At 52.4% G+C, this 18,909-nt stretch overlaps 9 protein-coding genes across 9 annotated transcripts; 5 read left to right on the top strand and 4 right to left on the bottom strand.

The window, feature by feature from the left end:
* Positions 1-141: 141 nt before the first annotated feature.
* Positions 142-2,005, top strand: BJX67DRAFT_371204 (major facilitator superfamily domain-containing protein; the record flags this gene model as incomplete). Its single annotated transcript, XM_071031050.1, has 5 exons — positions 142-163; positions 213-430; positions 490-1,457; positions 1,514-1,745; positions 1,817-2,005. 5 exons carry the CDS (start codon positions 142-144, stop codon positions 2,003-2,005), a joined length of 1,629 nt encoding a protein of 542 aa, XP_070887871.1.
* Positions 2,006-2,193: 188 nt separating this feature from the next.
* On the top strand, positions 2,194-4,652 carry BJX67DRAFT_379826 (uncharacterized protein; the record flags this gene model as incomplete). The annotated part of the gene is made up of 4 exons (XM_071032659.1): positions 2,194-2,278; positions 2,329-3,442; positions 3,846-4,174; positions 4,267-4,652. 4 exons carry the CDS (start codon positions 2,194-2,196, stop codon positions 4,650-4,652), a joined length of 1,914 nt encoding a protein of 637 aa, XP_070887870.1.
* Positions 4,608-5,861, bottom strand: BJX67DRAFT_349474 (Haloacid dehalogenase-like hydrolase-domain-containing protein). Its single transcript, XM_071028756.1, has one exon. It carries the CDS (start codon positions 5,416-5,418, stop codon positions 4,951-4,953), a length of 468 nt encoding a protein of 155 aa, XP_070887869.1. The 5' UTR covers positions 5,419-5,861; the 3' UTR covers positions 4,608-4,950.
* Positions 5,862-6,607: 746 nt separating this feature from the next.
* On the bottom strand, positions 6,608-7,185 carry BJX67DRAFT_40525 (thioesterase family protein). Its single transcript, XM_071034944.1, has one exon. The coding sequence runs from the start codon at positions 7,109-7,111 to the stop codon at positions 6,680-6,682; it is 432 nt and encodes a 143-aa protein (XP_070887868.1). The 5' UTR covers positions 7,112-7,185; the 3' UTR covers positions 6,608-6,679.
* A 1-nt stretch (position 7,186) lies between these two features.
* On the bottom strand, positions 7,187-7,727 carry BJX67DRAFT_40526 (uncharacterized protein). Its single transcript, XM_071034945.1, has one exon. The coding sequence runs from the start codon at positions 7,576-7,578 to the stop codon at positions 7,276-7,278; it is 303 nt and encodes a 100-aa protein (XP_070887867.1). The 5' UTR covers positions 7,579-7,727; the 3' UTR covers positions 7,187-7,275.
* Positions 7,728-9,170, top strand: BJX67DRAFT_40527 (glycerophosphodiester phosphodiesterase family protein). The gene has a single exon (XM_071034946.1). It carries the CDS (start codon positions 7,876-7,878, stop codon positions 9,106-9,108), a length of 1,233 nt encoding a protein of 410 aa, XP_070887866.1. The 5' UTR covers positions 7,728-7,875; the 3' UTR covers positions 9,109-9,170.
* Positions 9,171-9,372: 202 nt separating this feature from the next.
* Positions 9,373-9,830, top strand: BJX67DRAFT_379822 (uncharacterized protein; the record flags this gene model as incomplete). Its single annotated transcript, XM_071032658.1, has 2 exons — positions 9,373-9,630; positions 9,744-9,830. 2 exons carry the CDS (start codon positions 9,373-9,375, stop codon positions 9,828-9,830), a joined length of 345 nt encoding a protein of 114 aa, XP_070887865.1.
* A 4,360-nt stretch (positions 9,831-14,190) lies between these two features.
* On the bottom strand, positions 14,191-14,669 carry BJX67DRAFT_40465 (uncharacterized protein). The gene has a single exon (XM_071034942.1). It carries the CDS (start codon positions 14,527-14,529, stop codon positions 14,284-14,286), a length of 246 nt encoding a protein of 81 aa, XP_070887864.1. The 5' UTR covers positions 14,530-14,669; the 3' UTR covers positions 14,191-14,283.
* Positions 14,628-18,364, top strand: BJX67DRAFT_40473 (putative ubiquitin conjugating enzyme). The gene is made up of 2 exons (XM_071034943.1): positions 14,628-14,972; positions 15,029-18,364. The coding sequence occupies exons 1-2, from the start codon at positions 14,810-14,812 to the stop codon at positions 18,262-18,264; spliced, it is 3,399 nt and encodes a 1,132-aa protein (XP_070887863.1). The 5' UTR covers positions 14,628-14,809; the 3' UTR covers positions 18,265-18,364.
* The last annotated feature ends 545 nt before the right edge of the window (positions 18,365-18,909 follow it).

The following is an 18,909-nucleotide window of genomic DNA, read 5'->3' as shown; positions in this document are numbered from 1 at the left end:
AGGATATAAAGATCACCAGCAGCTATCAAAGGGAGTACTTGGAGACGCTAGAGCTGTATGTCGGACTCTATCTGAGCTACCACTTCTTATTTCTTATTCCCGTATTTTTCAACTTGTAGCCTTTCCCTGTTTACCACTACCATGGGACTCGGCGTTCGAGGAGGTACGTAGTGTACAATGGTAAATACTTGCAGTCTTCTGACCGACGATAGATTCCCATATGGCCGATGTGCCTGGGACTGTTTTGCTGAACAATTCTGCGGCTGGACCGGAGAATGAGCAACCTGGGCTTCGTCGTGCAGATGGAGATACGGTGCTTTCTCCCCAGCCAACCGACGACGTCAACGACCCATTGAACTGGCCTGGTTGGAAAAAAGAGCTCAACATTGTCATTCTCTGTCTTGGAGCGATGCTGAACGCTGGGACGAATGTACGTCACTCTCCCCGAAAAGAGGATCGAGGACTTCCCACTAAACTGTCTCTGTTCAGGGACCGCTACTGAATGCGTCGTATTTCCCCATTGCAGCGGAACTCGATGTTCCACTAACAGACGTTGTCCTAGCCTCGGGGTATAACCTCCTGGCCGCCGGATGCGCTGGTCCCTTTGCCTGTGTCGCCTCTCGAAAGTACGGCAAGCGCCCTGTCTATCTGGTCTCAACACTCCTCGCGATCATCGGAACTGCCGTTGGAGAGGCGAAAATGAGTTACAAGTACCTTCTCGCTGCTCGCATCATCCAAGGATTCTCTACGAGCGCGTTCGAGTCGCTGATCATCGCCTCAGTTGGCGACACATATTTCGTGCATCAGCGGGGTCTCCGCATTGGCGTGATCAACTTTATTCTCAATGCTGCGTCCAGTCTGTCCTCTATTATCTGCGGCCAGGTATATGCGAGTCTCGGATACTATTGGCTCTTTCACCTTTTTCAGGTCTTTCTCGTCATCCAATTTGTGGCGATGTTTCTCTTTTGTCCCGAGACGACTTATCTTCGTGACACTGAAACTCCAGCTGGTGTCGCTCAAGACGACGAGCAGGCTGACGATAAGGAGAAAGAATCCCCCTCACACGTTGAAGTCTACCTAGAACCCAGTACTCCCAACTCATCGTCTGCGCCGACCAGCACTATACCGAAGAAAACATTCCTCCAGGAACTCGCAGTGTTCAGCGGTGTGTACTCTGACGAAGGAATCTACAAGTTCTTCCTCGGTCCCCTCCTGGCATTGCTCAACCCAGCTGCCTGCTACTCAATCCTCACATCGGGCCTCCTAAACAGCTGGTATGTCGGCTCTGCAATGATCCTCTCCGGTGTCTTCTCAGGCGCTCCATGGTACTACGATGCAGCGCAAATCGGGTACCTCGGTGCTGGGCCGTTTATCGGCGGGATGATTGGTTCCATTGTGGTAGCTTGCTTCAGTGACCGTTTGATTAAGTACATGGGAAGGCTGAATGGGGGGTTATAGTAAGTGTCCACGCTTTCTCCGATATACGAGACTAACAGTGGCCGTGTGTTCCCAGCGAACCCGAGTTCCGTCTAGTCTTCATGCCCATTGCCGGAGTTGCCTGCACAGTCGGAATGTTCTTATTCGGATACACTATGTCCATTGGAGCGAATGCATTGCTCTGTGCCTTCCTGCAGGGCGTGATGATGTTCGGTGTGCTTATCGGCATCTTCTCGACACTCTCGTATGGACTTGATGCGTTCAAATCTCAGGCTAACGAAATCTTCATTATGAATATGGTGTTCAAGGTGGGTCCTGCACACCCCTCCCTTTTGACCCTCGCTGGGAGGAATTGTAAGCCCTAACTATTGAACAACAGAACTTTCTCTTCTACGGACTGAGCGACTTCGCCAACGATTGGGTAGCTGAGAAGGGGCCTGCTGAAATGATGTATGTGCTGGGAGGGACTTCGTGTTTCCTGTCGATTCTTGCGCTGCCAGTCTATGTTTATGGAAAGAAGCTGCGGAGCTGGCAGGCGAGGAAGGGGATCTACAAAGGCGAGATGTAATTTAAACGGTGTAAACGGCTTACTAGCACGATACCAGTACTGCGATCCATCAGATCGGAAAGTGCGGAGGCGGGGGTTTTTCCACAGGTTCCAGTAAAAGCAGATCAATTCTACTCCCGAGGTCCCCTGGTCGACCTCCCCAGTCAACCTGTTCCAGACCACCTCGTCCATCCTTCGGTCCTCTCGCAATGGAATCAGATTCCCGGCTACGCTGTTCCCAGTGTCCGGCAACATTTCGGCGCATCGAGCACCTTCGCCGTCATCTAGCATCGCGTAAGTGACTCCTTCAACTTTTTGTAGTGCGGAGGTTGTAACATGATTAGACGGCAACGAGCGACCATATCAGTGCTGCTCCTGCACAGCCTCTTTCAAACGACGCGATGCCCTCAAGCGGCACTGGAAATCATGCAGATTTCATGTGGACACGGGAATCGACCTCTTCGATATTTTTGAAACCCCCCAGGGGAAAAAGGCAAGAAGAGCATGCGACCGTTGTGCTCGTCTCAAAAAAGCCTGCACCTTCGACCACCCCTGCACAGCCTGTCGTGCGAAGAACAAGTCCTGCTCTTACGAACGGCTGGGCTTGCTGTTTGTTCGGTCAGATCCGGATGTGTCATCCATCTTTGACAGCCCGTCTAACCTTGGTCGCGATGCTACTCCGCTCTCATCTGGCCTACTGCCTAGCAGCCAAGAGATTAGCCTGATAAACTGGGACCTGTCTGTTGATCCATTTCAATCGTCCTTGGGTGCCTTACCAAGGGCTTCGTCCACTACGATAGGCGGCGACCGAGCGGGAACCCTGGTCTATCTCTCACGGGTCACTACCGTGACAGGCCTGAGCAACTCGTTCGAATGTCATCTCTACTGGCAGCAGGATGAGATGTCTGATTCTGTGTCGGCTTGGAGCCTCTGTGCTGTTGATGACCCCTGGAACGAGCCTTTGATTTGGCAGTCGGCGACAGCATCCGACACGACCCCTAGTAGCCTCGGTCTGATGGACTGGGCTGGGGACCCGCTGCTGCCTCAGACCCTCGCCATAGTGGACCAGTTCACGCGCTTGGCCTCCAGTACAAGAGTCTCCAATGCTGCTGATCACCAGTCAGTGTCAGTGACATCAGGCTTGTCCCAATTCATGGAGAGCATGTGCATTCGCTTCTTCAGCCCGCCAAACATCCGTCGATACCTCAAACTGTTCTGGCGGTTGTGGTACCCACATTGTCCTATTGTGCATCGGGCATCTTTTCAGGCGGAGAGCACGCCTCCTCTCCTTCTCGCGACGATGCTTGTAATTGGTGCTTGTGTCTCATCTCACGAAGCGGACAAAGAGACTGCAAAACTTTGGTTCGATCGACTGGAGGCAATCGCCTTTAGCCCTGAGCTGGTGTCAAGCGCGCAAAATGCAGGTCCGGCTGAGAGGCTCAAGTGTCTTCAGACGATGTACTTTGCGTGCCTCATTCAGACCTGGGAGGGGTCCAACGTGGCTAAGAGACGGATACGCCAGTCGCGCTTTTCGGCATTGCTGACTGTAAGAAAAAGTCCCTGCCCCCGAACCTTATATTATCAATCTCTCTCTATCTCTTTTTATCTATCTCTTCTGCATTGTTCGCTGTCCGACTCCTGTTGGCTAATTATTAGGTACCTAGATTACCCGGGGTTTTGAAATGAGTTCCGTAACCCACAAAGGCCTCCCCTTTCCCTCTGGGGACGCCTCTGGGGCCGCTTCTGAGGCATGGTGGCGTTGTTTCATTCTCCAGGAAAGCATTATCCGGTATCCAACTAATTCCGAAACTGGCGCTGCATTCTGAATTGAACTAAGCCCAACATGCTAACACGGCCCTAGGACGTTGAATTTTGTCTTCCTGCTCGACGCCGCATTCACCATCTTCTACAACTCCCCACCACAAATGGTCCTTTCCGAGCTGCAGATGGATCTTATATATCCTGAGGAATGCTTCCAAGCAGGATCTGCCGAGACGTGTTTGATCTATTATAGAAGACGGACCTCCGTGGCAGCATCGGCACCATGGCAGGAGCAGGGGAGCAGTAGTTGGCCAACACTTACTCTTCGAACTGCGGTCCGCAGGATATGCCAGGCAGAGGAAATACCTCTAGAGATGCAGAGTGCCCTGGCCGAGATGGGAACACTAAATCTTTTCCTCATTATCGCAGGTTTGTATTATATCCACCCGTGATTTGGAGCCTTCCCCGCACATCCCACCCTTGTGTTTAGCCTGCTAACAAATATATTCCGCACCTCGTAGCGCTCCACAACGTGCTTTTCCACGCGCAGAGCGCTGCAGTCGATTCCAGGTTTCCGGCCCTCGAGAACGGCCTAGGGAATTGGAAGCGAGTGTGGGAAAAGCATCAGCAGCAAGCCGCCGATGATGCCAACGGCATCGGCATCGGCATCGGCACCGGCGTCCGGATAGACACATGCAGCAAAGGGGTAATAGGGTTTATGCGTCACGCTGAAGAGTATTGGCTTCTTGCAAACATCCTCCTTGACCGGTTTCGCGATGCCCAGAGGGACGGTGTGGACACAGACTTGGATTCTGCCGGGCCCGGGAGGGGGAACTTGGACGGGCCTCATGGAAATGGCATGGATCAGTTGAAGAATCTTATCATGGAGTTTCGGGGAGTGTGCTGAGGGGCTGAGCTGTCGCTCCTCTTGTATGAATAATGAGTTACGGCGAATACGGATGTCTGCAGTCGCAATTCGATGTACCAGGTAACTACCCTTGATATTGTCCTATCTAGTCCCTTCGCGTATAAGAGTGGCCGTTCTCCAACTTCGCAAGACTTTTCTTTGGCCACGGGCTGGTTGCGCATGCCATTTTCGCCAGCTTATTCGAGTTCTTGTGTAGCTTTGCTTGGCGTCTCTCCACAATCCTTCCTCTATAGTGGTGACTTGGATGAAATTGGCGATTCAGTGGATCTAAGTAGCCTCAAGTCCATTTTCCTTTGACATGGTCTTCAATCTTTATCATCAATTCGTCCAGTCTCTGAGATGAGACTGTGGGAACCCCGTCTTCGATTAGCCCGTCTCTCCAGCCAAGTCCACTTCGATCCACCCAAGCCGCGTTCAACCCCGCGTTTTTCGAGCCAGTGATATCAAACGGATTCCCACTGACAAGCCAAATATCCTTATACTGATGTGGCTGCTTTCCAACCCGCTTCGCAAGGTACTGATAGACCTCGGGCGTTGGCTTAAACTTTTGGACGTCGTCAACAGTGATGATGTCAGCAAATACATTCGCCTGCGGCCCCAAGTCCATAGAGCGTATAACAGAATTTTCGACCATAGATTTCTGCCCGTTGGAGAAAATAACCGGTGTCAAATTTGGCGCCGAGTTGATTTTCTCAAGTGCAGCGGCGACATCCGGAAATGTGGAAAGAGAGTCGTATGATTTCATTAGCTGGTCAACCTGCTCTCGCTCGAAGGTGACCTGTAAGTCCCTCGCTGCATGATGAAGAGAATTCACCGTGATGTTGTGGTAATGGTCGAATCGCCCTTCGTTAGGTAACCTATCAGGTATTGACCAAAGCGGTTTTCTAGTTTCCGTGGGACTATTTACCAAGACTATTGAGCCTCCAGGTATATTCTAGCTGGTACCTCCGCCAGAGAAGCGCCAGGGGTTCAGCGGTTTCGGCTGGGATAAAATCGGCTAGACGCTTTGATATGGAAGCCGTAGAAAGTAGAGTATCGTAGAGGTCAAACGCGATGAAAATTTTCTTCTCGGTCTCCATGGTTGTAGTAGGAGGTGTTTCAGTCACTGAATGAAAACGTTGGGCGGAGCCGATGCCACAGTCTTTATAAATGAACCACGCACTTCCGAGAACCGGACATCTATATGGGATAGCCAAGGATAGTCGACGATCACGTTCATTGTGGCCAGAAAACTTCCCTCGGCTGAGAATCGTTATGGCCGACCACCGGTTCATATATGTCATACAAATTGGCAGGGCCTCATTACCCTTGTTGGAACATTAAGTAATGGGAATTGGTTCGTAGGTCCTGGACCAGTAGAGGGAAAGAACTTAGCTTCTGCTGAAAACAGGTCTGCTGGGATGAAATATAGTACATTCACGCGATGGAGTCAATGGACGATATCAGTCAGCGCCAGATATCAGAAGCGACCTTTTCATTCTTGAATGTATACGCTACCCCAGATAAACGTGGATAATGAAACCTTTCCGTCTACTGACTTTGGGATCCCCCTTCAGGCGTCTCATATAGATCTCCGTAAAGCGAACGCTCTACTCTTTGGCGTCATTCAAGATAAGGTGGCAATCCGCTTCCCTTGAACCATCCCACCACGGCTTACGGCCCGCGAGGGGGTGGAAGTACTCAGTCGTGAAATATGGACCTCGGAACCGTCGTACCCCTCAAGTCTATTCATCACAAGTGGCGATTGCCGGAAAATACCTCAGGGAAGATCATGTGTTTGAATACGGAGCTACGAGTTGGACTAACTGACCTATCTAATTTGTCGATTGGCTCGAAAGGGCAGCAAGGATACTGGACTTGAGTCAAGAGGAGAGAATGAAAGGGAAGTAATATGTTGGATGCAATCGACGTATCAAGGAAATGGCCAATAACCACTGTAGATACTTGAGTCATAACCGAGGCCTTAACCCAGGTTTTGCAGTCATGGCTTACACCCTTTTAGAACATCAAGTAGCTGGAGCCTGCAATCTCTTCTGAGCACCATTTTCCAACCTCGCTATATCAACAATGGCTCTCTCGTGAGTTCCTCGCCCTACTTCACCGGCCTCGTCTCTGGCGAGCACTTCGAACACGAACAGCTTGTCTTTCTTTCCTATGAATTTCGCTTCGGTGGTCACTTCACTGCCAACAGGCGTAGGTGCTGTATGTGTCACGTCGATGCGAGTTCCGACAGAAAGCTGGCCGGGCCCCAGGTGGGGTTGAAGAACTCGAGCGGCGGCAATCTCCATGAATGCAATGAGTCGAGAAGTAGCCAGAACGCGCGGGAAACGATCGGAGTTCACATCGGAAGCGATCTCGCTCGCAAGGTCCGCAGGCCGTACGACGACCCCGTAGGATTGGCTTGAGCCTAAAGGCGGCTCATTTGACGCTGTTGACATGTTTCTGAGAACGGGTGCTATGTGAAGCTTTCAGCAATCTGGAGGATTACTGTATGAGCATCGACTTGATGTGACTGATTTAAGCTTGAGAAGCCACGCCGATCGGAACATGTTCCACCGGCTCTGGACATGGTACACGCCGATTATCGCCCCGGGAAACGGGACTATCCCGGGCCAACTATTCGTGCTCCCAAAAAGAGGGTGGATTTCTGGGCATGCAGTCGGGAAACATAAGGACCCTGAAAGGCGCTGTATCTCAAGGACCTGGCACTCGAGATATTGAATATATTCAGCATCGCTGCCCTGGAAGTTATCGTCGCTGTTGATACTGTGGAGTCTTGCGATGATCGTATCTGGACGGACAAGGCAAAACTAACCAAAACAGGGAATTCAGAGGTCTCGCCTGCAACTTCGCAACACTTTCCGCCCTGCCAAGAGAAAAGGAAGCTGCACAGAACCGCCACCATCCACGGTTCCGCAAAAAACTGGACCAGTTGAGCAGGGATCAACGTGGGTAGACATTGTGCCTGGATTGGACGTTTTTGGGGGGCCTCATCTCCGCAATCGACAGCTTGAGATTGGGAGCTCGGGTATCCCAATCACATCTCCCGCTGGCTCCATGTGTGCTGCCGCCAAGGCGCCCCAACTGAGAGAGACGTTGACAGCTGCTACGGCTTCCGACCAGCATAAATACCGGCCACAATAGCATTCCTGCTTTCTCAGCTCTCCTTGAGACAAAAAATTTCTGACTCAATTGGACCAGAATGTATGCTCTTTCGCTCCTCGTCACCGCCGGCGTTGTCGTCGCTGCCCCCAGCTACAAACCGGGATGGCCGTCAGTTACCAACATCCAGGTTGGCCCTCGGCCCTTCTGGCTCGTCGATCAGATGGAAGACAGCCCGCTGAAGGCCGAGCTCGCCGCCTGCAGCGAGAAGCCAATCCACCACGCGCCATTCTTCTCCATCTCCCACCGTGGCGGGCCGTTGGAGTTCCCCGAGCACAGCCGGGAGGGACTCTACGCCGGTGCGCGCATGGGCGCTGGTGTCCTCGAATGCGATGTTGCCTTCACGAGTGACCGCCAGCTGGTTTGCCGTCACTCCCAGTGCGATCTCCACACGACCACCGACATCCTCCTAAGACCCGAGCTCGCTGCGAAGTGCACAACCCCATTCCAGGCAGCGACGGCGGAGTCGGACGCGACAGCTAAATGCTGCACCTCCGACATCACCCACGACGAGTTCCTCTCGCTCTGCGCCAAGATGGACTCGTCCAACCCCGACGCCACGACCCCAGAGGAATACCAGTACGGTGGGCCCGACTGGCGAACAACCGCGTATGACAACTGCGCAACCCCGGTCGACCACAAGACATATATTAAAATCACCGACAGCCTTGGTCTGCAGTTCACTCCGGAACTCAAGACCCCCGAGGTCGAGATGCCCTTCCAGGGCAACTACACCCAGGAGATGTACGCCCAGCAGCTCATCGACGAGTACAAGGAGGCCTGTATCAACCCCAAGCGCGTGTGGCCGCAGTCCTTCCTCGAAGACGACATCCTATACTGGATCAAGGCCGAGCCCAGGTTCGGTAAGCAAGCCGTCTACCTCGACGAACGCGTCGACACCGAAGAGGGTTACGAAGTCGCCGTCGCAAGCATGGACAGGCTATCCAAGCAAGGCGTCCGTATCATGGCCCCGCCCATCTTCGCCCTACTCAACACCTCCGCTGAGGGTGAAATCGTTCCGTCCGCATATGCGAAGGCCGCCAACAGGGCCGGCCTGGACATCATCACCTGGTCGCTTGAGCGCTCTGGGCCCCTAAAGGAAGCCGCCGAGACGGGCGAATACTATATCTCGACCATCGCGGATGCCATCACCGGTGACGGCGACATGTATCGCATCGTGGATGCGTTGGCGCGCAAAGTCGGCGTCAAGGCCATGTTCTCGGACTGGCCCGCGACAGTGACATACTATGCTAACTGCCTTGGCCTGAATTAAATTTCCGAGACTCGACGTCGCTTTCATATTTCAACAAGTATATAATTCTTGAGCCGTGTATAATAGTGAAATAATAGAAAACATAGAGTTCCCTCGCCACATGACATCACGACCCCCAAGTATATAACCCCCCGCACCCACGCCATCAGCTTCTGCACCAAAGCTTCTCCATCCCCAAGCAAAACAAAAGAAGAGAGGTGGCAGCACTCTACCCATCGATTCGATCGCCCGATCGATCTTCGATCCTCGAAACCAAAAGCCACAATGTACGCCCTAATGATCAACTCCCTCAAAACAACCCCGGCCGTCCGGCGCATCCTCCCCTGCGCATTCTACCACCCACACCCGAGGCTCCACGCACCACAACAACAGGTCAACCCGACCACCAAAGTCGACGACTTCTACATCAACTCGTCCTACCCGGATGACTCCGAGACACCGCCGACAATGACCCAGCGCCGGACCTCCGTGCCCCCCTCGCAGAAGTGGGATGAGACGAACGCGACGCAGAGCGAGGCTGATGTATGCAACCCCACCCTCTGGCACATTGGTTTGTTGGGGGGGAGTAGTGGACTGTGTGAGACTGTAGATGAATCGAGCGAAGCTAACGGTTTGCGTGTGCGTGTGTGATGTAGGTCAAAGCCGATCGGGGCGAAGCGAAGACTCTCAATGAGATTGTCGAGTCAGAGGCCGAGATGGAGCCGAAGATTGACGAGATGTAATGTCCTGCGACTGCCACGATTGATTTGTGATTATGATTGAGATTATCGTTTCATCGCGTTGAGTTGAAATTTCTGTCACCGGTGGATGAGGCTGGTCAGTACCAGTACTGGCACTTTCGCTTCTATGCTTGATGTACAATATTGGGGTGTTGTACTCGGTGCATATTGGTGTTGATCTCTTTTTTTGTGTCTTTCTCTCTATCTGGGTGAATGCAGTACATTCTTCTGGGGCGGGGTGGTATACTAGTATCGTCTGTAGACACCCACTGCATAAGAAACAGACCCCTGCGGTGGTAGAGTGACCAGCTAGCTCCTGTTGTGCCTTGTTTGAGCTATCGAAAGGACACGGCACTGTTCGAGAAAGCATGGTCTTCTGTATCACCGGCAGGTACTGCTGTTGCTGTACCTCAGAGATCTATTGCCAAAGGTCTTTGGGAAAACATTTACATTGTATGTACACTCAATGGCAAACCAAAACCCTGCCAACCCAACATTAGAACCAAGCTACACAAGAGATGTATATATATATATATAATGTAACAAGAACCAAACCAAACAGCGTACAAAACCTGACAAATTCCACAATCTGATATAAGGCCACGGTAAAATCCTCACGAATTGGCGGGAGACTGACGGTCGTCCCCGTATCAAACCCATCGAGCCAGGTTGATCAGCTCCAGGAAGGGATATCCTAGGACTCGTAGGAGCCAACGTAACACTCTGACTTCCCAGCTGATCCGATATCAATAGACACCCACGGAAGCTCGAGCCCGATTTCTGCCAAATACGCACCGCTCATCTGCATGTCCTCCTCTTCGTTCTGTACGAGATGCCACTGGATCGCAGGTTGTTTTCTGCTCTTCTTGACTGCAACTGGAATAAGGGCAGTGTAGTACCCCAGAAGGGCCTCACCTCGCCTTCCGTCCTCCAAATCCAGCAACGGGCGCCTTATACGCAAACTAGCCCTCTGTATCACAGAGTTGAATGGGATCTTGAGGCCCTTCCCCCACGGTCGATGAAGGAAACAATCGGCTATGACCACTTGTGTGAAAAGCTTAGTCCAGCAGGCGGACTCTCCGAGGGTAGACTCGTCACATTCCACAAGCGCACCCAGGCTATATATGCGAAGAAACTCGGTTAAAATCAGTTTCTGGTGGTCGTGAGACACCCATACCCTGGCGTCACCTGGCGGATGGCGAACAGCTTGACAGATCCACATAATAGCTTCATCTACCATATCGTCTTCCACCTCGACGCTTTCCAGTGTGTCTTCTTCGGCATCTCTTCCAGCAGGGCGCAGCTTGCAGACAATTAGGTTCTGCTTGAAGGCCTGCAATATCAGCGTACAGCTAATCGTTGTTTGCACTACAAGCGGGTCAGCGTACGGTCAAGAGTAGGTTCACCAAAATTACTCACCAATAGGCTGCTCCCAATTTAGAATAGCCTCTTTCACCAGCTCAAGAGCACCCATTCCAGCTGAGCCGTAATGCTCTTGCAGATACCTCCGGCAGGAAGTGAATTCGTATACTCCATCAGAACCCGCTACTACCGGCATGTCTTCCAGAATCTGGATGTCTTCGTCCATGACAGCGTCCCTCAGAAGCCTCCCACTTGCCTCTTGACCTGGGCGCCGATAACGGTAAAGTGCGTAGGGAACGTTCCACTCAAATGCACTGATAGAAGGAACATCGTGCTCGTATTCACCATACATCAGAGGAAGCAGCTCTTCTTTCACTGCCTTCGTATCAAAGGGATTGATGCTGATCTGGCTGGGCAGGATAGGCAAAATGTTCTGGGCAGCCTCCAACAAGCCCTCTTGGCCCGCACCACGTCGAAGAAGCTGTCTTGCGGTCAACGAGGATCCAAAAATCACAGCATAATGGAAGACTGTCGCGTTTTTATTATCTCTTGTTCGAATGTCAGCTCCTCGGTCAAGGAGCAGCTTCACTGGAAGATATGACGGCTGGCCTGCAGCATAATGAAGTGCCGTTTTGCCTTCGCTGTCCCTCGACGTAATGTCCGCCCCCTTCTGGAGCAGCACATCAATCGTCTGATGCGAACCTGCTTCTGCAGCTAGATGGAGAGCTGTTTGGCCCCTATTGTTCTTGGTTTCTAAATCGGCACCATTGGCAAGGAGCATCGAGACCGACTCCAATGACCCGGCCCTGGCGGCTTCGTGGAGCGCAGTTTCGCCCTCCAGGCTTATCGCCTTAACGTCTGCCCCTTTATCCAAAAGCGCAAGGACTATTCTCTGCGAGTCTGCGGCTGCAGCGTCATGGAGTGCAGTTCTCTGATTCTGGTCAGGAATCCTCACCTCGGCTCCGTGTGACAGAAGATCAAGGACAATTTCAATTGCCCCTGCGGAAGAAGCTTCGTGAAGCGCGGTTCGTCCATTGTCATCGCGGTGATTCAGGTCCGGGTTGAGTAGCATCAGAACCCGGTAACTTTGGTCGGTCCTATGTCGTGCTGCCTCGTGTAAAGCAGTCCTGCCCATCTTGTCGACAGCGTTTACGTCGGCAAACGCATCCAGTAAGTCATCTACAAGGACTCCGGTCACTGCTGCGTAATGAAGTGGAGTTTTGCCCTCAGCATCCACGGCATTCACAGTCGAGCCTGCCTTGAAAAGTTGTCTCAAAATGTCTGGAGCAGACCCCTCTAACGCTGCATAATGAAGAAGCGTTCTCCCGTGGGCATCGGCGTTGTTCAATTGTCCTCTTGCACTCCCACGCAAAAGATCACGTAGCGCCAGCGAATTCGAGAACGAAACCGCATATCTAATTGCAGTCTCTCCGTCCTTATCTTCCGCATTTTGGTTCACGTCACGATCCATGAGGTCCTTGGCTCCCCATCCGAATATAGCAGTGTAGTGGAGCGCTGTCCTTCCGAACTTGTCAACGATTCCATAATCGCCGTCTCGTCGAGTCCTCGGCTTCCTCCTAGGAGGCGGTTGGACTAACCCATTCGTTCCAAATTGAACAGCATAGTACAGAGCAGATTTTCCGTAGTTATCAACATTATTGTGCCAAAGGTCATACTTAATGAAAACCTCAATTGCTTTCTTCGTAGTGACTACTTGGCTCTCGTCCGCAAGTTGCAACACCGCGTCGTGAATTGGTAACTTCCCGTGGATGTCGGTACGATAGGGATCGCATTCGTAGTCAAGAAGCAACTGAACGAGTTTATCGGCACCATGTTTATAGCTTGTAGCGTAATGTAGGGCGTTGCGTTTCTCCCAATCCGTAGAGTTGACGTCGACCTCATTGTCGAGGAGAAGCTTGATTACCCTAAGATCGACATCATTTTGAATAGCATGTAAAAGAGTATTACGGCTATACTCGTCGTAGAGATCTGGGTCTGCGCCGTGTTCGAACAGCAGCCGGACCATGTCAACTGGATTGGGGCAGAGGAACGCAGTATGGAGAGCTGACCCGCCATCCGGATTACCTTCGTCCACCTCAATGCCTTGTTGGAGTATGGCTCGCGCAGCCTGGACATTTCCGCACTTCACTGCTCGGTAATACTTGATTTGGAGGCTACTTTCACTCTGTTCTTCTCCCGGACTGTCTTCAGGAGATGCCAGGAAGTTGGACTCTTCATAGTCTCCGCTGGTGTCAATGTCTAGATCCATGGTATCCATTTGGCGGGCGGTTTGGCGTGGAGAACAAGGAGATCTTGTTTCTGGTTTCGATTTGTCGAAGGCCGTTTCGGAAATTTATATATATAGCGCCGAGGAAGTTTCGCAGTGGAATTATTCGAGAACAGAGAACCAAGCGACCCAGGCCGCATTAAGTAGAACGAGAGCACATGGTGAACCTGGCGCGGTTTTCTGTAGTCTCACCAGACTTATTACCGGAGTCCTGTTTCTATAATCAGCATTCTTTGTTGCGGTTGTGAAAGGACTCGGACTCGGTCGTGGAATAAAGGCTTACCCAACCAAGGCCGGGTGGCCTGGTGTATCGCGCCCCGCGTTCAAAGGCTCTTGCTGAAAGGAAAACTGTTCCATGATTCCTGCGGATCAGGAGGCCTTTGTCGAGGGTTTCGGTGACGTCGGATCAAACTGATGAAGTCGGAATGGTGCGACGGTCCGACTGTTTCCGGGCCGTCTGACACGATTCCACGGTTCATGAGCCGCATAGTAGATCTTTACCCCAGAAGGCTGGGAGCAGAGCCATCCATGGATTGACAGGCACGGCCGACACGGACAGCATGTGCTGCTGTCGACGGGTCGCCAAAGCCATGAGTCAGTCAGGCAAGGCTCGAGGATCATCCTATCTCTGACCACGAAATGTGGAATCTCCGAGACAGCCTGCCCCACTACCTTTTCACTTGTCAATCTTCCTCCTCGTCTTGTTTTTCTGGTAAAATACCTCGACTTTGGTGCTATTGAAATTTAGGCGGGCCCTTGGAGAATTCCACATTTCGTGGTCAGAGAGAGAGGATACTGCAAACACGATCAGGATCCCGAGATTTTGACCCGGGCTATCATGAAAATAGCGTTCACTTGGGAAAGGAGGGAACCCAAGCCTAGCCTGGAGGACATCGTGTCAGTTTCTGTGAACCTCGCTGCACAATTTTCCAGGATGGAAATCCCTTGAGTTGTTCTGTTGAAAGGAGGGGAAGAGGATTGAATGGGGCACTGAAGTGAATGGCTGCTTTGTAATACGAATACAAGCGCGAGGCTGCTTCTCTCAATTAACATCCCCAATGCGGGTATTGGTGCGTATTGCTTCCGTATACAGCGCTTAATTACCGCCTTTAGCTCCTTTGGCTACGATTCACCTGTCGAGTGTTCCTGGCCTCTCACCTCAAACCATAACTTTACTCTTTGGCCTCGTTTGTAATTTGGAAAGAGTTGGAGTCATGCACATCAACCACCGATCTGTCTCAGGATTCTGCTTCTGATCTTGCCATGAGCCCTCCTGCATCTCCCAGGAGACTCTCGCAGACCAACAGTCCACTCGGCGACAAGGCTGACAACGATGCCCTCGAGAGATTTCCAGAACGATCTTGCTCAAGCCTGTCTTCCTGGAACTTTTTCCCGTTTAACTGACGTCAGGGGCGGGAGCGAGGATGGATCATTTTCCTTCACCTATACCACCCCCTCCAAAGCTCATACCATTGACGTTGAAGTCACGGTTTCAGGTAAAGTCGGGGCCAACGAGCGCGCTGCAGGTGTTGACACTGACTGTCCGGTGCAGAGACATCGGAATACCCCCGAAGGCACGATTATTTTGCGTTTATAACCACAGAAAATGCTCCGGAAGTTGTGCCTATTATTCTCGCGTCTTCACAGGATGCAGGGGCGTTCCGTAGCCTTACTGTCCCGCGCTTTCTGAAAGCCATCTCCGAATGTCTCGACGATGCAACCTTTGCCGAAGAGGCCCAGTTCGATTCTCCGCAACAGGAGACGGGCTCTGGCGAAGACTTCGACGATATGGACTGGGACGCGAGTAGCGAAATAGCGATTAACCCCGCGGAGAGTGTCAGCAAATTGCGCGACAGCATCCGAGATGATCTTCGCAAAGCCCGAAATGCCGGTTTCCGTGTCGGCTATTTGGGTGACTTGGACGGGTGCGTGATCTTGTCCGCCTCGCGTCGTATCTCGAAGCTGAGGATCTCTCACGAGGCCATGGAGGCCTGGGGGGTTCGCCCTTCGGAATTCCTCGTTCTACTCATTCGCTATCGATTTGGATACCGTCCATTGGCGGATATTATTCGCAACGGAAATTCGGCCGCAACGAATTCGACCCAGTTGTATGCCGGTGTCTGCGACAGCTACAAGCCTAGCTTCAACTCCGCCCAGCAGGTATTTCTCTCCGGAGACGCACCGGGACCAGCGGTGCCAAATGCATCAAGCAATATGGAGCATATGGAACCGGTATTGAAGACTATCTTCATTGGGAAGTCTCTCCAATCACTCCTGAACGATCGCTTTATGGATATAGTGAAGTATCGCCTGGAGTACGGTTTCTCGTGGACAGGGGCAGAGTTATACCTGAATGACGGTCAAGGAAAACTCCTTGACGCTGAGGAACTAAAAAATCCAGAGTACTTCAAGCCCGATACATGGCGTGCGTCGGCACCATCCTTCCTTTCCCACGATCATCTTGCGAACACGAAAAGCCCGTCTGAGATGTCATTGCTTCTGGTTGCCATGCAGTTTACGCTTCGCCGATTCGTGAAGTGTACGGAGTTCTGCCTCAATTGTTACTGCAAGATCAATACTGAATTTGAGGCTCTTAAGCCGTTCGTTTGTACGAAGGGTCTTTGCTTGTACCAGTACATGAGTCTGGGAATGGGCCCGAGCTTGGAATGGGAGATATCCTCCCAGCCATACGTGGTCGACCTACTCATAAGCTTCGCATACGCTAGGGCCAATGTGAACAAACTTGAAAACTTTCCTACTGGCTTTCGGCTGGGAGTCCTCAATCCACAGAGGGGGAAATCAGGTCAAGGTCAGGACGGTCCCAACTCCCAGCCGTCTAAAGGGCGTCTAACGGTGACTACTGGTCGCGGGCCGTGCCTTCGCGTCAACGGCAGTTCGGGCATAAAAGAGGGCGATTGGATTAGCCTCATGCTACCTGTTAAGCAGCAGGGTGACTCGGAGGTCCATGCCCGGGTTAAAGATACTTCGCACTGGCCCAATATCTTCCTCTCCGATCTGATCCTCGACGGTAATCTGGTACATAAGACCCACGGATTCGAACTACCATTCGAAAGGGATGCGCTATACACGGTTTACGACACCGACTTTGACTCGCTCTCTGAAATGCAAAAGGTTGAGACAATAAAAGGCCTCCTAAATACACTCCCCAAGGTATCAGATATGAAGGCTTTTATCGACAAGGGGCACAGCGGCCAACTCAGGGCCCTTGCTGAATGGCGGGATAGGATACAGCCGGCAGCATTGTATGTACTCCAATGGATTGTCGGGTCAAATCGATCGGTTATCATATATGATGACGACCCCCAACACCAAGTCTCGGGCATGGATGCATACCTTCAGTTCAGATTTGCACAGGGGGCACCAGATAAGGAAGAGCAATTCGTCTCCTCTGTAAGCCAAACTGCTTCTCGCCTTAAGCTCGAGTATCCCACGTTCTTCGCCTGGCACGGAAGCGGGTTACATAACTGGCACAGCATCGTCAGGGAGGGACTCCATTATAGGGAAATCGTGAACGGGCGAAGCTGTGGGAATGGGATATACATGTCGTCTAACTTTAGTACCTCTTTCGGCTATAGCGGGTACTACAGAGGAACGCCCGCCTCTCCGACCTCGAGAATCTGGCCAAACAGCGAACTGAAATGCACCAGCGCCATCGCATTGAACGAAGTGGTCAACGCTCCATCTGAGTTCACCTCAAACGCCCCCCACTACGTGGTGCAACACTTGGACTGGGTTCAGCCACGATATCTTTTTATCCAATGCCAGACGCCAATAACACATTTGAAGCGGCCAAATATCCAGCCACTGTCGCGTGTTTGCGCCCAAGCGCCTGAGCGCGTCGTGCATGGACCGAACGCAACGCCGCTTCAGATTCCCATTTCAGCTACAAACAGCCATCGATCGAGGAAGCAGTCGACAACGCAATCGCCTTGGCCACTAGCAAAGTCTGCGCTCAACAAAGCAAAAAGAAAGCTGTCCCGTGCTGATAGCGACCCAGCGCCTGCTGCTCCTTTCCGCAACACTGACGACAACGACGACACGGATAGCATTGCAACGCTCCCAGAAGACCGACTGCTATTACAATCCGACAACGAAGACGGCGTCACTTTCGAGGAAATGCCGAAAGATATACTGGAGTTTCAACCAGGGACCTTACTCGAATCATCCGTGCAACTCCTCGGCGAGCCGGCATACGCGAGCTCCAGGGCTACCAGGAGCCTCCAGAAAGAGCTCAACGTAGCCCAGAAGGCCCAGAACGAGCGTCCTCTACATGAACTAGGCTGGTATATCAACAGCGACCTGGTCAAAAATCTATACCAGTGGATCGTGGAACTTCACAGCTTCGAGGAGCGACTGCCTCTGGCCCAGGACCTTAAAAAGGCCGGCCTCTCGAGCGTCGTCATGGAACTCCGCTTCCCGCCGGATTATCCGCTCTCGCCCCCGTTTGTTCGTGTCATCAGGCCCCGCTTCTTGAGGTATAGCGAAGGAGGCGGGGGGCATGTCACTGCCGGCGGAGCGATGTGCATGGAGCTCCTCACTAATACAGGCTGGCTCGCTGCGTCATCGATCGAGAGTGTCCTGGTGCAGGTCCGAATGGCGATCACCAACGAAGAGCCCCGGCCCGCTCGGCTGGATCCGCTGCGCATGGGGCAGGATTACTCCGTCGGCGAGGCCATCTCGGAGTATAAGCGGGTATGCCATGTTCATGGCTGGAAGATCCCTCGTGACATCGATCGAATCCAGTGGTCGTCAAATTCTACATGGTAACTTAACTCGAAGCATATAGATGGAGCATATTTCCCAGGTTAGTTCACTCAGATAGCGTCCCAGTATGAAGCAAATTGCAACATCAGTGCATCAGACGCCCGTTCAGATCCCACTAGCCCAGGTCCCTACAACCCCCCCGCCCCGCCTTCTCCCTCTCCCTGTCCCCAAGAAATCTCACATGCCCATGCCCCCTCCACCCCCGATTATGCAAGTTCAGCACAACTTTCTTCCGCGCAAAATCCCTTGTGTGGTGATATGCATCGTGATCCTCGATACTCCCCACCCAATACAGACAACAAGGCACCCCTCCGCCTCCTCCGCCCCCTCCGAACCCTCCCCGTGCCCGTGCGCATGCCAGTGTCCGGTTCCGTGTCTGTCAACAGGCTCAACAACCCACACGCACGTACACCCCAAACAACCCCTGACGCTGGGGACGATCATCGTCCACAGCACCCAGGCATTTTCCCACCCCGTCCACGAGGTCCTCTGGTAGATTGCTGCTCTGGTTGCCGGTGCTGCAGGGGAGGTTGTTGTGCACGGGTTTTTGGTGTAGTCTGACAGTAGGGCATGGGTTACGGTCGGGGATGAGGAGGAGGATGTTGGTTTGAGTGTGGGTGCCGGTGAGGATGGGGACGGGCGTTGTTG

Source organism: Aspergillus lucknowensis (genome assembly GCF_044049455.1).
Source record: "Aspergillus lucknowensis strain CBS 449.75 chromosome Unknown BJX67scaffold_12, whole genome shotgun sequence".
Taxonomy (NCBI): Eukaryota; Fungi; Ascomycota; class Eurotiomycetes; order Eurotiales; family Aspergillaceae; genus Aspergillus; species Aspergillus lucknowensis.
Note: the sequence above shows the minus strand (reverse complement) of the source record. Positions and strands in the feature narration are given on the sequence as shown.